The 14,510-nt window shown below is 46.7% G+C and overlaps 1 protein-coding gene and 1 long non-coding RNA gene across 2 annotated transcripts in view; one reads left to right on the forward strand and one right to left on the reverse strand.

Moving 5' to 3' along the window:
- The window catches only part of LOC6538158 (ankyrin repeat domain-containing protein 50), a 29,053-nt gene that overhangs the window by 11,872 nt on the left and 2,671 nt on the right, over nt 1–14,510 (forward strand). Inside the window, exon 2 of the mRNA XM_002098656.3 lies at nt 8,911–14,506. Within this exon, the coding sequence (XP_002098692.2) occupies nt 9,061–14,506 (5,446 nt within the window). The 5' untranslated portion in view covers nt 8,911–9,060. The remainder of the gene's footprint in view (nt 1–8,910; nt 14,507–14,510) is intronic.
- Nucleotides 400–2,112, reverse strand: LOC120321924. The gene is made up of 2 exons (XR_005561661.2): nt 1,126–2,112; nt 400–1,044 (listed from the first exon to the last, which is right to left on the reverse strand). It is a non-coding gene; the product is annotated as an uncharacterized LOC120321924 (long non-coding RNA).

Raw genomic sequence — 14,510 nt, forward strand, 5'->3', positions numbered from 1 at the left:
CCAAGTGCGGAAAAAAGAAAAACAGTCGGCTTGAAAATGCAATTGTGCTGGCAAACGGATAACGAGTACGACCGGCAGTCGAAATGTGTATCAAGTGACCAATTGGCGCACTTCGGTTGGGGGCATTTGCATGGCTCCCACGGCTGTCGTTTCTTTGAAATAAATGGCTGGCTAACGAAACCATATAAAATAAAGTAAAACTCAGGGGCCGAACAGTGGCCAAACATTGTATATATGTCGGTTAATTTGTACTCGTATTTGTTCACGGGTAACAGCAATGTACACGCAACTAAATTATGGGTTATTGGTCATGAACTTCGTGTATAACCAGAATAGAGTTAAAAGGTGATGAAACTGAATTACCTATTTTTAGCTAACATCTAAATGTAATCATATACATAACTTTAAAACTTTTATTCCTAACGTATATTAAATTGAACTATGGCCTTACTTAGGATATTATAATACATATTTGAAGTTTTCTTGTATAATGTGTAATTTTTCCCTCTGTAATTCATTTTACCCCTGTGTTTACCCACAGTTTGGCTTGCGTTTCTTGCCCCGCTTGAAATGTATCTCAAGAGCGACAACAACACACGCCTCATATGCGATGCCACCATGACCATGCCCAACTGTTCAACTGACACAATTCCAATTCCTATATGGCACATAGCACAATCTAAGTTCTCCCGGTTTTTGACGGGGTTTCAGACCCCAAAACAGAAACACGTGCCCCGTCCACATGCATTGCCATCAAAATATGTGCGGCAATAAATTAAATAAAATATGCAATGTGGAGAGTTAAATACGAGCATTGTCACTGTCGTCGCATCCACTTTTTGCGTGGGGCACAGTACCGAGCATAGTGGGGGGCGTGGCTGGTGGTTCAGTGGTTCGGTGGTGCGGTGGTGCAGAGGTGGCGCTGTCGGCTGCATTTACATGCTAATGGAGGAGCGCTGTAATTTATGCGATCCGCTTTTGTTGTTATCGCATATCGCGCTGGTACCGCGAACTGAGCCGTGCCCAAGGTCGAAACTGTGGCAACTTCCGGAAAAACAAAATTGCCAAAATGGCATAAGGCAAAATATTTATTCAATAAACTTCTCAACTAAACAGCTTTATTACCTATTACCAGGCTGTCCAAAATCCTTATTGCATCACTTAGTCAGAGCTGCTAAATATTTAAACATCACTCAAAAACGAAAACCTCACGCTAGTAGCAAATGACTTTAAACTAATAGCAAACCGGATAGACATTTTACTGTCGGAAAACCAGCACAAAATCCCAACATCAAAGCCAGAGTATGTCAGAAACCTCAATCCGTTTAAGCCTTTCCCTCCGCTTTCTGCATGCTGGAAAATCTCCAGTTCTGATTCAATTTACGCTTGGCATAAGAAGCAACAAAATATAATCAAAACTTGCCCGGAAAATTGAAAACTTTAACAGAAGAGATTGGGCGTGGACCTTAGAGTGTGTTTCAGGCGTGTGTTGTTCATTTGGGTGTTGTTGATTTTGATTAGCAACCCGTACACCTGATGATGCTGCCACCTGCCTCCGGAATTAGCGTCATCCATCACGAAAGTTCACTTAGCTCATGAGTTTGGAAGATAGCCAAGGAGGCGGAGATGGATTAGGCTGGTTAACACATCGCTGCTCCAAATTGTTGCCACTCTATGATTACATGCCTCATTAGGGCAAACCGCCGTGAATGATCATTAATAAGCGCCCGTTTTATGGGGGCCACGAATTTCGGTTTATTGATTTTTCCTTAATTGGGCCAGATATTTGTATCACTTTTCCATGTTCGAGTGGCAAGTGATTTGTGTACAATCCAAGGCAATCAAATATTTAATTGAATTACTTGTTCGTATACAAGTAGTTTAGTGGGGCATTCAAAATGCTATTTAATCGACTAATTGCACTAACCGTCTCGAATTACACATTTAAATCTAATTCTGCCTTCCATTTGGCTCATTTAACTTTCAGTTTACCGTTTAAGCTGCTTTGGTTCTCTTAATTTTGTGTAATCTGCCTAATAATTGTGGCAAAATGCTATTGTGCTATAAAAAAAATCAGTATTTTTTGATGATGGTACCCCTTATCGAAAATGCAAAAATTTGTCAAATTTTTTTTTTTCGAAAATCAAAAAAGGTGGGATAGACATAGTTAGCTATGTTTATAAGCAGCACAAAACAGTCTTTATTTTAGCTGTGCGGCCATTTTTGGTCTAGTAATGACGAAAACGCCGATTGAAAATATTCGATTTTTTTTACAATTTTTTGATAAAAAATAATCTTTTTTTTTTCGATAGCAACTAAAGTAGTTGTCCATAAGTGGAATGTCATACCTCGTTGAATTCGTAACAAAAATCCCTATCGATCCATGTACATATATTAAATTGCTAATTTTTTGCCATTTTTCGCAAATTTTGATGATGGTACTCCTTATCAAAAATGCAAAAATTTGTCAAATTTTTTTTTTTCGAAAATTATAAAAACAGGGTTTGGGATAGTTAGCTATGTTGATTGGCAGTACAAAACTGTCTTTATTTTAGCTCTACAACCCTTTTTGGCAAAGTTATGGCGAAAACGCCGTTTGAAAATATCACGTTTTTGGCCATTAAATTGTTTTGTATTTTTTTGATAAAAAATAATCACTATATATAATATAATAACAAAAGTAGTTGTCCAAAAGTAAAATGTCATACCTCGTTGAATTTGTAACAAATTTCCCTATCCTCCTGTGCTCAAAAAAGGATATTAAAATTTTTGGCCATTTTTCGCAAATTTTGATGATCATAAGTGCTTATTATAAGTGCTCTTCAGTAGCCACTCAGTTTACCGTTTAAACTGTTTTTGGTTCTCTTAATATTGTGTTATCTGCCTAATAAATTTAAACAACGAGTTGCAAAATGCTATTGTGGCATTAGCAGTTATCACATTGATTGCACTTCATGTTCATAAGTGCTCTTCAGTAGCCACTTAGTGACTTGGGTCTAGGTTGAGGTTATTCGCATATAATCCACACTCACAGCTCACTTAGTGTCAAGTTGAGTTGCTCTGATGTGCGTTCTTGCACTTGACCAGCGGAAATGCCGCAATTAAGCGACATAAAGCTGACCCAAACTGCACACGCACCGCCCACATATTTCCCATTTTCTGTGCGCTTTTCTGATTTTCCTTTTCCCCTCGAAGAAAGCCAGCGACAAGGGCGACAACGTGGGTAAATCAATACCAAAACGAGGGTCATTTGTTACTGCATAGTTAGGAGCGACTTGGTCCTTCTGCTCCCTACTTTTTGCCCCTTTGTAATCAGCAGAAACATTAATTAATCCTGAGCTTAGGATGCCAGACAACGTCAACGTGCTCCAGCTTTTCCCTTTAATTGAACCGAACTTCTGTCTGGGCATTGGAAAAAGAGTCCTTGGACATGGATATGCACTGCTGCTCCTCCGAACGAATTAATTCCATTTTCTTTGGCCAGAACCGAAAAAGCTACTTGCCAATGGTCTTGCAGTCTTTCATCCTTTCAGACATCCTGTCAGCTTTTCGTATTCAGTTCAATTAGATTGCAAGTCAAAGTAATGAAAGGCAACTGAGAGAACACGGCGTCTCGAATGGGCAACACAAGTTCCCCTTTAAGTTTACACAAAAAAGGAGGCCATGAATTAAATTTTGTATTCATGTCCTCCAGCACCGCCACTTCTTAATTTTCTCCTTTTGCCTTCAATTCTGCTGCCAGCCCACAGCCACTCCTGCTCATTCATCAATAAACGGCGGAAAGGACAAGGTTGTAAAATGTCAGGCAGCTGTCAGGACATTCGGGTCTCCTTCTGTCCCAGTTGCGTCTGCCTGTGTGTGTATTAATTTGATTAAATGCTACTCGGCACACACATGGAACATAACCCAAATCCAACAACTTTTTCCCACTTCTTTGGCAGGTTTTGCCATTACACTAACATGTACTCTGTTGGATTGTAGCTCGTAGCTCAAATAAAATGAATAAATTCGTTAATTCAAAAAGGTTATTGACAGAAGACAACCTGATTCTCCCAGTGTGTCTGATGACATTTACACAAGACTACCCAGCACGCAGTTATTGAAAGACAAACAGAGAAACATGGCCCAAAACCAGGGAGCGGAAACTGGGAAACAAGGATACGGATCAAAGGGCGGAATGGAGGCGGCGGAAATGCCAAGAGGCAAGTGCGTGTGCCTGCATTTTCCGGACGGAGAACAGGCGTCAAGGAGGCGGGCTGTAAGGATGGGTATAGTTGGGTGTAGTTGGGATGAAAAGGTGATATCGGGGGCATATAGTGTTTGTCAAAAAACGATGTCAATATGCTCGCTCTGGGCAAAACAGACAGCGAACAAGGCAGTTGACACAGATAAACCAGAGGAGCGTTGCTAGGGGCCAGCTTTTCAATATGCAGATACAATGCAGCTGCATGATAACAGAAAACGAATACAATGCGATTTCAGTCGTTAGAAATGCATGACTCGAATAATTCATATTAATTGCTACGCACTTTGTCTTAAAAACAATTGCCTGACTTTGCCTTGGCCAACTGCCAATTTGGACCCTAAAAACAGACCACGTTTCATAGAGCAGAAAGCTGCTGGAATAAAAGCAAAAAAAGTGGGCGTTTTCAGTTCATCTTACAGTGCTCAGCAGAATTACTTTTGCAAAGTAAATAAATGCATTAAAAGTTTGAAAATCGCGTAAAAGAAAGGCACGCCCTATTCTCTTTTTCGGCACTTAAGAACTCTTGCGTTTTCCACGAAATTGTGTTTCCCCGGAGAGTGTTGAAAAATGCATGGCAGGAAGTTGGATTGGCATGCCAAGGCGCAAAAGAGGCAAGGATGCGAGCTGGAAAATTACACAAAAATCCCTGCCAAGAACGATGATCATGATGATGATGATGATGGGGACGGGACGTCAGGCTGTCAGGCTTAATGCCCTTATGCGAAATACGGGATACAGGATACGCTGGATACAGGATATGCGCGCGTTGTTCCCTCTCATTTTCATATAGCCATAATGTCCTGTGAATGCATAAAATGCATTTACAGAGGCATGAAAAATTTAAGTTTAATTAAGCGTTCACCCAAGGGCCCACGGACATCGCATCCTGCCAGCTCTGTGACATCCTGTTCCCATTTGTGATGCTGCTCCGTGCCACCGGCACACACCATTGTCCTTTCCGATGCCCGCATTGAATCCGCTTCCGGTGCAGCCACAAATGCTGCAGGAGGAGCGGTGCGGGAAGGGTATGGTATACGAAATCCAGCACACAATGCCACTGGTTTTGGACACGTTCCAAGCTGCAAACGCCCAACCCACTGGGAGTCCTTAGGTGGATTAGAAAGTGGGGAGCTGCTCAGCCTCCAGCGGCATTGTATTACAAAATTAAGCGCATCTGTAAGCGGAGCGCAGAGCATTCGTTTTGATTTCAAACGATTTATTCCCTACCGTTGAAGGTGTCATTCCAATTCTCCAAGGGCTTGCCACCTGGAAAAGCTGCAAAGGATTGAATAACCTAGAGCTGCAAGCCATCTTCTTGCTATACTGATTAAATATATATGGGATATAAATAACTATTGATTGGGAAATGCCAGGATAAAGTTTCACTTCACGGCATTATTTGGCCATACATCATCATTTAGGATATTTATTTATTTGGCCAAACTTTTTGCAGAGTATGCAGACTTTGAGCTCGGTTGGCCCCCATTCGACGTCGTTTTTCATGGTTTTGCTGCCGGGGGAGCCTGAAAATGTGAAAATCGATACGGAAGTGCTCCTGAGTTTGCAAACTCTGGTTGCCTCTAAGCTGCTTGTGCCGCTGTTTTTCACATGATTCTGCACGTACAGCGAAATTCGCTTGATTTTTTTTCACCTTTTGCCTGCTCGCAAACAATTTGATGCAATATTTGATTTAGTATTTGCGCTCCCAATTGTCGCACTGATGAATAGTTTGCAGCCACCTAGACATGCCATAAATATACTATACTATACCTACTATATTGTATCTAACTTTTTGCATGCATTTATCTGGGCTCGCAAACTGTTTGCCCATGCATGGAATATATTTTGTTTACGAAAAGTTATTGCCTGAATAATTGAGCAAGTCAACAAGTCACTGAGTTATTATTTAAACATGAGCCCAGCGCCTCCGTGCACCTCATGCGAGAAATGAGAGAAAAAAGTGTGCAAAAATGCGAGCCAAAATATGTAAATACAAATTAATGGAGTACTTCCTGTCTGCATCCTTTTGAATGCCAGCCAGGCGGTAAATGCAAATGTAAATGCGGAGTGCATTAAACGCCCTGTCTGTGGGTGCAACATTTCAATTACATCCCAAACCGACCACTGGCTTCCTTTTCTTCTTGGCTTTTTTGGGTCTTTTTGCCTCATTTTTGCGCCTCATTTTTGGGCGGGTCTGTTTTTCCAGGCGAAAAGACAGACTCCATTTGCATTTTGTTTGTGGGCACACGGCAGCAGGCGAAATATTCCCACGCCGGCATGGCTCAAGTTCACCCAGCTGCCAGCCTCAGATATATATATCTACATACATATATATATGCCACATTCAAGCTGCAGATCCAGATGTCTGCAGAAAACCATGCCCCATGTGGCTCGCCGACTTGTCTGATTACTACCCAATGTGTTTGGCAGCAGCGAATATATTTGCCCATTTAATTAAATCGCTTTTCCGCTATTTGTTTAACAATTTCCCCCTGTTTGTGCCCCACACTTACAATGTGCGAGAGATGTGGAAAATTCCTAGCGGTGAATCATATGTGAAATAAAATTGGTTCAATTACAATGCGTGATTGGCTCTTCCCGTTTAATTAGCATAATTGCCAGAGGAGCATCAATTAAACTTTGGAAACTACGAAAAATCAAAGAGGGAGCTGTGTAATGGCCAAAGAAAACTTTATCGAGAGTTACACGGTCTGCCAGTTTGTCAAGTTTGCTAGGGCAAACTTATGCCGAGCCGGGAAAATTGCAATTAGCTGTGGGGTTGCACGCCCCTACTGAATTTTCCTACTGAATTCGCCTGCAACACGCAGCACTACTCGTCTCGAGAAAAGCCATTAAACTTGCATAATTAGCACACTTTCAGCACTGTTGGAAATCTTTAAAATCCGATCGTATCGTGGGGCTGAAATCACAGACTTTTGCCATTTCCATTTCGTTTACAATAGCGAATCAATTTGGTGCCCATAAAAAGAGGAGAGTCGTGAAAAACGTGCGATACTCGAATGTCGCAAAGTCAAATGCAACTTCGTACGTGCCGTATTGTTGTGGATGCCTTTGGCCTGGGCGGATGGTTGAATGGTTGGATGGTGGGATGTGGGTGGTTGGGTGGAAAACCGCGGTGGCAATCGCTGGCAAACCGGGTTGAACAATGCGGGCATCCATCCAATAATTACGCTTAAACGGCCGCAGTGCCAGGAGCAGAGGAAAAGCAAAAGCACTCACGTGCCATTGCGGTCAGGAAGTTGATGTGTCGCCAGTCCGGAGCATTTCCATTTGACTTTACTGCTCCTGCTCCCCATTTCCCCCTTAGCCCAGTGCTCCCTGAGCAGAGTTCCCTGTTGCCTGTTATCCTGTCTGTCTACCTGGACCACCCCATCGGCCCGTCATTCCGTCACCCGTTCAATCAATGGATTTTACAGCTGACTTGCCAATATTATGGTAATCCATCGTCGTCGCTCCTTTCGTCGCTGTCATTTTGGAAATGGCTTTCCCCCGCTTTCCAGCAGGCGTAAATCATTCATTTCACTTGGCCCGGATTTTTTACGGCAAGGGTTTTGTGGCCTCTCCATCAGCGGACCAAGAGTACGTGCTGAATTTGCTCCATTTCTGCTCGAAAGTTGCACAACAAGCGTGCTGGGACGTATCATTAGTTACATTGCAAAATCCTCATCCCCGTGAACGTGGACACACGAAGACTCAACGAGTAAATTGAAGTTTAAAATAAAAACTTTGTGGCATCAAGAACATTATTTACACAGAGCTGTGAGGTGGTGGTCCACACATTCTACTACCAGGAGCTCCTCCACAACGACGCACATAAATGGCATATAAGCTTAGATATGGCAACAGCCACAGAAAAAGCAGAAGCAAAAGCCCCAAGAACAAAAGACACTGCGCGTAAAGACAAGCGCAGGAAAAATGATGACAAGTATATGTATTTCTGTGTGCACAGCCACTGGGCGTGGATGATGTGGGCGTAGATGTGGATGTGGGTGTGGTTGTGGCTGTGTATGAGGTGAATGGCTGGGAGCGGGATGGGACCAGAGCTGCCAAAGGGTTAAAAATGTATAGAAATCAGGTCAATTGTTTGCAGGATGTTAAAAAAGTGAAGCCAGTGGAAAACATGGCAGAAGAAAGTGCTAGTTAAGTTCAAGTAATGGCACATAAAAGCTAAAGTGTGGAAGGATGGTAAAAGGTAATTTCTGTTATCTTAAGGATATAATGAAAGTAACGAGGAAGGAGATTACAAGGATGAAGCAGTCTTAATAACTTTAATGATCCGTTGAAATTATGAACTGAGGATAATCATTAAATGCTTCTCCTTGTTTTTAAATTAAAATTTCAAAAAGTTGTACATTAGTTTAACTGAATTGACGAGGTAAATCAGTGTTTAGCAGTGAAAAGTTAAGCATTTAAGATTTTGGTATAAAAGTCAAAGAAATCTCAATCAAATGAAGTACCAATTGGTAATAAAATTAAAGTGCAATTCACCGAACTACAAAACGAGTTACCCAACATCAAATGATCTCCCCATGAAATGCAATTAAACCATTTGGCATTCGCTTGCAACGATTAGTTTTGTGAGTGGCCTGCATATTAAAGTGATAACACTAAACCCATTTCCATGTCTCCCTCTCCTCTTGCAGCCAACCGAGGAGCGGCTTAAGTGAAAGGCAGACATACAGAGCCAGCAGAAGCCAACGAACCCGCTTCTGGGAGCAGACAGTCAGACAGGCAAACGGATTACGCACATCCTGCAGAGCAAACAGCAACCTGCAGCCAGCAGCCAAGCCACAATGTCTAAGCACACGGACAACGATAATCTGCGCAATGACATCTACGAAAATCTGCCCTGTCAGGCGATGTACAACGATTCGGTGCGCAAGATGCAGCAGCAGAAGTCATCGACGCAGACAGCCAGCAGCAACCACAACCCCAATGCCAACTCCATTGGGAACTGCGACTCCACGCCGGCCATCAACAAGAATCATCCGCCGCCAACAACAACAGTCAACAACCTGCCCAAGGAGATGCTCTATGCCACACCGCTGCGAAAGTCTGATCGCTACAAGAGCGGCGATAGGACTCGCCACGCGGCAACTGGGAATGCGGAGACGAAGCTATCCAACTTCCGGGACTCGAATCGATTGGCCAGTGCTCGCAACGGAAATCCCGTTCAAGTCACCGATCTAGATGCGGACGAGGACGATGCCCAGGGCGATGGTGTAGATGGCTGTGCCTCCACCAGCGCCCTAGTCGGCGCCTCCAAGTACAGCAATCAGCCATCAGCTGGCACCGCCAATCAGCATTTTGAGGATAGGCGCATCCTCAACTTTCTCAAGGACACCACGCAGCTGCAGAAGAAGCTGGAGATCACCGGACGCGACTGTCCCAACGCCAGTTTTTCGAACCTGGCACGTGAGGAGCACTTTGCCAATCTGGTGCAGCAAAACTTTCCCCAGGATGTCGCCACTCACCACTCAAATGGTGACACAAATGGCGGTTCAGCGCCAGAGGAAGATGGTCAAGAGGCAGCTGGTGGATTGAAGACACAGCCCGCTGAGGATACCGATGGCAACCTGGAGGCACTGATGCAACGCAAGGTGTCCCCGGACAAGGAGGTCAATGGGCTGGTGCACGGTGCAGGCCTGGAGCCAAACAATCGCATCGTGAGCACCGTTTACATCCATCGCGAGTGGGTGCTAAAAAAGATTGCCCTTTGCCTGGAGCAACGAACGGCGGGAAAGAAGGCAGGAGCAGTGGCTCTGGGAGGAGCAGCTTCCTCCAGTTACGTATCTGCCCGGGCCAAGGCGGCGGCTATATCCAGCTCCAGCTACAATGGCTGCCTTGTGCTTGGTTCAAACGGCTCCGGCAAGACCTCCATTTGCCAGGCAATCATGAAGGGCAACTCGGGAACCAAGGGCATACTCAACCGAAAGCTGCTGGCCTGCTACCTCATCGAGTCCCAGAATCCGGAGTGCCACAGTCTGTCGCTCTTTATGCGAAAGATTGTGCTGCAGCTGCTCAGCCATGCCTCGTTGATCAGCCGGGATGAGAGCCAGCGGATCATCGACGAAGGGTTCTCCTTTCTGCGCGAGGAAGCCCAGCAGCAGGAGTTCAAACTGGACGAGGCCATGAACAACATTAGTTTGAGTGAGAATGCCGAGGAGCTGCTTATCGAGGAGCTCAAGAGGGGAGCCAGCGAGTGTGACACCAAGGAACTGGACAACTTCCAGTCGCAGCGCACCTCCACAGTCAACAAGGCAGCCAGGACGAGCCTGACGCGCCAGCAGTCGGAGCCGGCTCCGTTGCAGGCCGTGGATGCAGTGAATCCGGACGAGAAGACTGGCAGTAACTACGGCACACATCCACCGAAAAGGACGTCCCGGGAACGAGGTGATGCAGCTGATGCCGAACAGGACAAGGACATGGGCAGCGAAAAGGAGCAGAAACAATCTCAGGAACCCAAGGAGACGCCCAAGTCGAGTCCTGCGAAGAGCAAGTCAAAGATTCCCGTCAAGCGGGGTCGTTCTGGCAGCGGTGTGCTATCGCCCTCTAAGCTAGCCACCATCAGCAATGGTGGGCAGTCTATTCAGCAAGGTGGTGGCGAGGATATAGCCGATCTTAACACTGACCAAGAAAAGCACGAAATCGAAGCGGCCATCAAGGATGACAAGGTGGAGGAACCACATAGCAACAACGAAGACAAGGAGGAAGACAAGCCCGAAGCGGACAAGGAACTGAATGACCTACTCAAAGAGGAGTTGGATAAATCCAGTCAGGAGCCCAAGGAAGAGGAGACCAAGGAAGAAGCTACAGCGGATTCCAGTGCGGAGCCCCTTATTGATTTCTCGGAGGCGAAAGTTAATGGCAAACAGGAGGAACCACAGCTGATACCACCCGTACCCGGCGAGAAGCCTAGAATGAGCACCAACACCCTGCCCCCACCACTGCCTAAAACAAAGAGCTGTCGTACCATCATAGCGGATGGCTACTACGAACTGCTGCTTTCCAATCCGGAGATTCTTGAGTGCCTCAATGTGGACAACATCGAAAAGAATCCGGATGAGTGCTTCAAAAAGGCCTTCTTGTTTCCCCTGCTGGAACTTACTCCTCCAAAGACGGCATTACTTCTGCTGATTGATTCCATCGACGAGAACTACATCAACGAGGGCAACCTCATCTCCACTTTAAAGGGAGGAAGGGGCACTGTCACCAACCACAAGAGTCGTAATGTGGCCGAGCTGCTGTCGAATCACATCCACCTGTTTCCTAAATGGCTATTCCTTGTGTGCACCACCAAGAAGCAGACCAAACAGATCACCAAGATGTTCACTGGTTTCAAGAAAATCACACTTGATGATCTGCGCAAGTCCCACGTCGTCAAGGATGTTCAGGAGTACATCATCAACCGCCTGAATTCCGACTTCAAGGATAGCATAATGCTGACCAAGGAGATAATTGAGTCGCTTCACCAGCTGTACATCAAGTCAAATGGCTGCATCCTTTACCTGGAGAAGGTCCTTCACGGCATCAAGGATAACTTCTTCAGTTTCCGAGAGATAAAACTGATTCCCTGCACTCTGAACGGCCTGTACTTGTACATCTGCCAGAAGTCCTTCAACAAGAAGCAGTATATGAAGATCCGACCACTGCTAAACGTCCTGCTAGCTTCCTCTGGCTATGTGGACAAGCTCTTCCTGTTTAACTGCCTGCGCACCCACAACTACACGATCGATTGCCAGGAGTTCGAGAAGCGATTGCAGCTGATGCGCAACATTCTGGCCTACGATTCTAATGCCCAGCGCCTGAAGATCTTCCACAACTCCTTTGCCGATTGGCTGGTGGACGTAAAGTTCGCCACGAAGAAATTCATCTGCGATGTGAACGAGGGTCATGTGATGATCTCCATGTACTATCTACTAGTTGCGGATACCCTCTGTGCGAACACAGTTCGCAGATTTGCCTACCATCTCATTAGATCGGGGGAGTATCTCACCAGTCGACATGTGGATCTGGATCTTATTCTGATGTTGCTGGAATCGAGGCTCAATTTAAGTGACTGCTTCTACACGAACCAGATGAACTGCTGTGCCCAGTGCGAGCACGATTTCAAGTACGACGTCAATTTCCTGCCCAAGACGAGGGCCATGTTGGAGCGTTTCTTGGCCAGCGAGCTGAGCGAACCCTTCGCCCAGTTTCTGTGCGATTTCTTTAAGCCCAGCCTGCCCACAGACGCCAAGATGTTGAAGCTGCTTATTGAGACGGGCATCAACAATGCCGAATCCCAGAACTCCTGCGAGTCGTCGCTCATGTCGCCGGAACTCTCTGAGAAATCGCAAAACATTGACTTTGAACTGGCGGATCTGCTGTTGTCCAGCGAGAAGAGTTGCCTGATGGAGACCCAGCGGGCTGGCAGTCCCTCGGAGCACAGTGAGCCACCAGCCGAGAGTCAGGATGAGAATGCCTCGAGCACATTGCACCAGCTTTCCGATTCCCATCACATTGAGCTGCACAAGGGCAAGGCTCTGATCCACATCCTGGCCAACGATGGCAATCATCAGCTGCTGGAGAGGGCCCTCAATGCCTGCAAGAGTCCAATCGATCTGGAGATTGAGGACTACAATGGTCAGACAGCCCTGAATATAGCTGCGCGGAACGGACACCTCGATGTGGTTAAACTGCTCCTAAGCTTCTCCCAGCCCTGCAACGATGGAACTGGTCGGATGAAGCGGGTGGATGTCAACCACGCCGATCGCGACGGTTGGACTCCACTGAGATCCGCCTCCTGGGGTGGACACAGTGAGGTGGTGCGCCTACTCATCGCCCAACCAGCCTGTAAGATTGATCTTGCGGACAAGGAGGGACGCACCGCCTTAAGAGCCGCTGCCTGGAGTGGACACGAGGATATCCTCAAGCTGCTGATTGAGTCGGGAGCTGATGTAAACTCAGTGGACCGGCAGGGGCGCACTTCATTGATTGCTGCCTCCTACATGGGTCACTATGACATCGTGGAAATTCTGCTGGAAAACGGTGCTAATGTCAATCACTTGGACCTTGATGGACGCAGTGCTCTGTGCGTAGCCGCCCTGTGCGGATCCTCAGGTTATAGTAAGGTTATATCCACGCTGCTGGATCATGGCGCCAATACGGATCAGTTGGACAACGATGGCATGTCGCCACTTTTGGTCAGCTCCTTCGAAGGCAACGCCGAAGTGTGCGAGTTGCTTCTGGAGAACGCCGCAGATCCGGATCTCGCCGATTTCATGGGTCGTACTCCCCTGTGGGCAGCCTGTACCGCAGGACACGCCACCGTGGTGAAGTTGCTGCTCTTCTGGGGCTGCGGAATTGATTGCATGGACTCCGAGGGACGAACGGTGCTAAGCATTGGTGCCGCCCAGGGAAATGTGGAGACGGTAAGGCAACTGCTCGATCGGGGATTGGATGAAACGCATCGGGATAATGCCGGTTGGACACCACTGCACTATGCCGCCTTTGAGGGATTCCACGAGGTGTGCATGCAACTGCTGGAGTCGGGAGCCAAAATAGACGAGTGCGACAACGAGGGCAAGACCGCCTTGCACTTGGCCGCTCAGGAGGGACGTCTCCATTGCGTCCAGGCTCTGCTGGACATCCACTCTAGTTTTGTGGACCAAAAGGCCCACGATGGAAAGACTGCCTTCCGGCTTGCCTGCCTGGAGGGCCACATGGACACTGTGGAATTTCTGCTGAAGTTCTGCTGCGATGTGAACTCCAAGGACGCGGACTCGCGCACCACCCTCTACATTCTGGCGCTGGAAAACAAACTGGAGATTGTCAAATTCCTGCTGGACATGACCAACGTGGATGTCAACATTCCGGACAGCGAGGGCCGGACGGCTCTGCATGTGGCCGGCTGGCAGGGACATGCTGACATGGTCAAGACCCTGATCGAGGCTGGAGCGGATGTGAACTCCATGGACCTGGAGGCTCGTACGCCACTGCACTCGTGCGCCTGGCAAGGCAACCACGACGTGATGAACATCCTCCTGTACTATGGAGCCCTGGCAGATCATGCCTGCAAGCAGGGAGCCACTGCCTTGGGAATATCTGCCCAGGAGGGACACGAGAAATGTGTCATTGCCCTTCTCCAGTTCGGAGCTAATCCCTACAAGTCGGACCACTGCGGACGCACGCCCATAAAGCTGGCAGCCAAGTCCAGTCGCACCAGCATCCTGAAGATCTTCGAGAGCTACACCAAAAGTAA

The sequence above is a fragment of the Drosophila yakuba genome, chromosome 3R (assembly GCF_016746365.2).
Source record: "Drosophila yakuba strain Tai18E2 chromosome 3R, Prin_Dyak_Tai18E2_2.1, whole genome shotgun sequence".
NCBI lineage: Eukaryota > Metazoa > Arthropoda > Insecta > Diptera > Drosophilidae > Drosophila > Drosophila yakuba.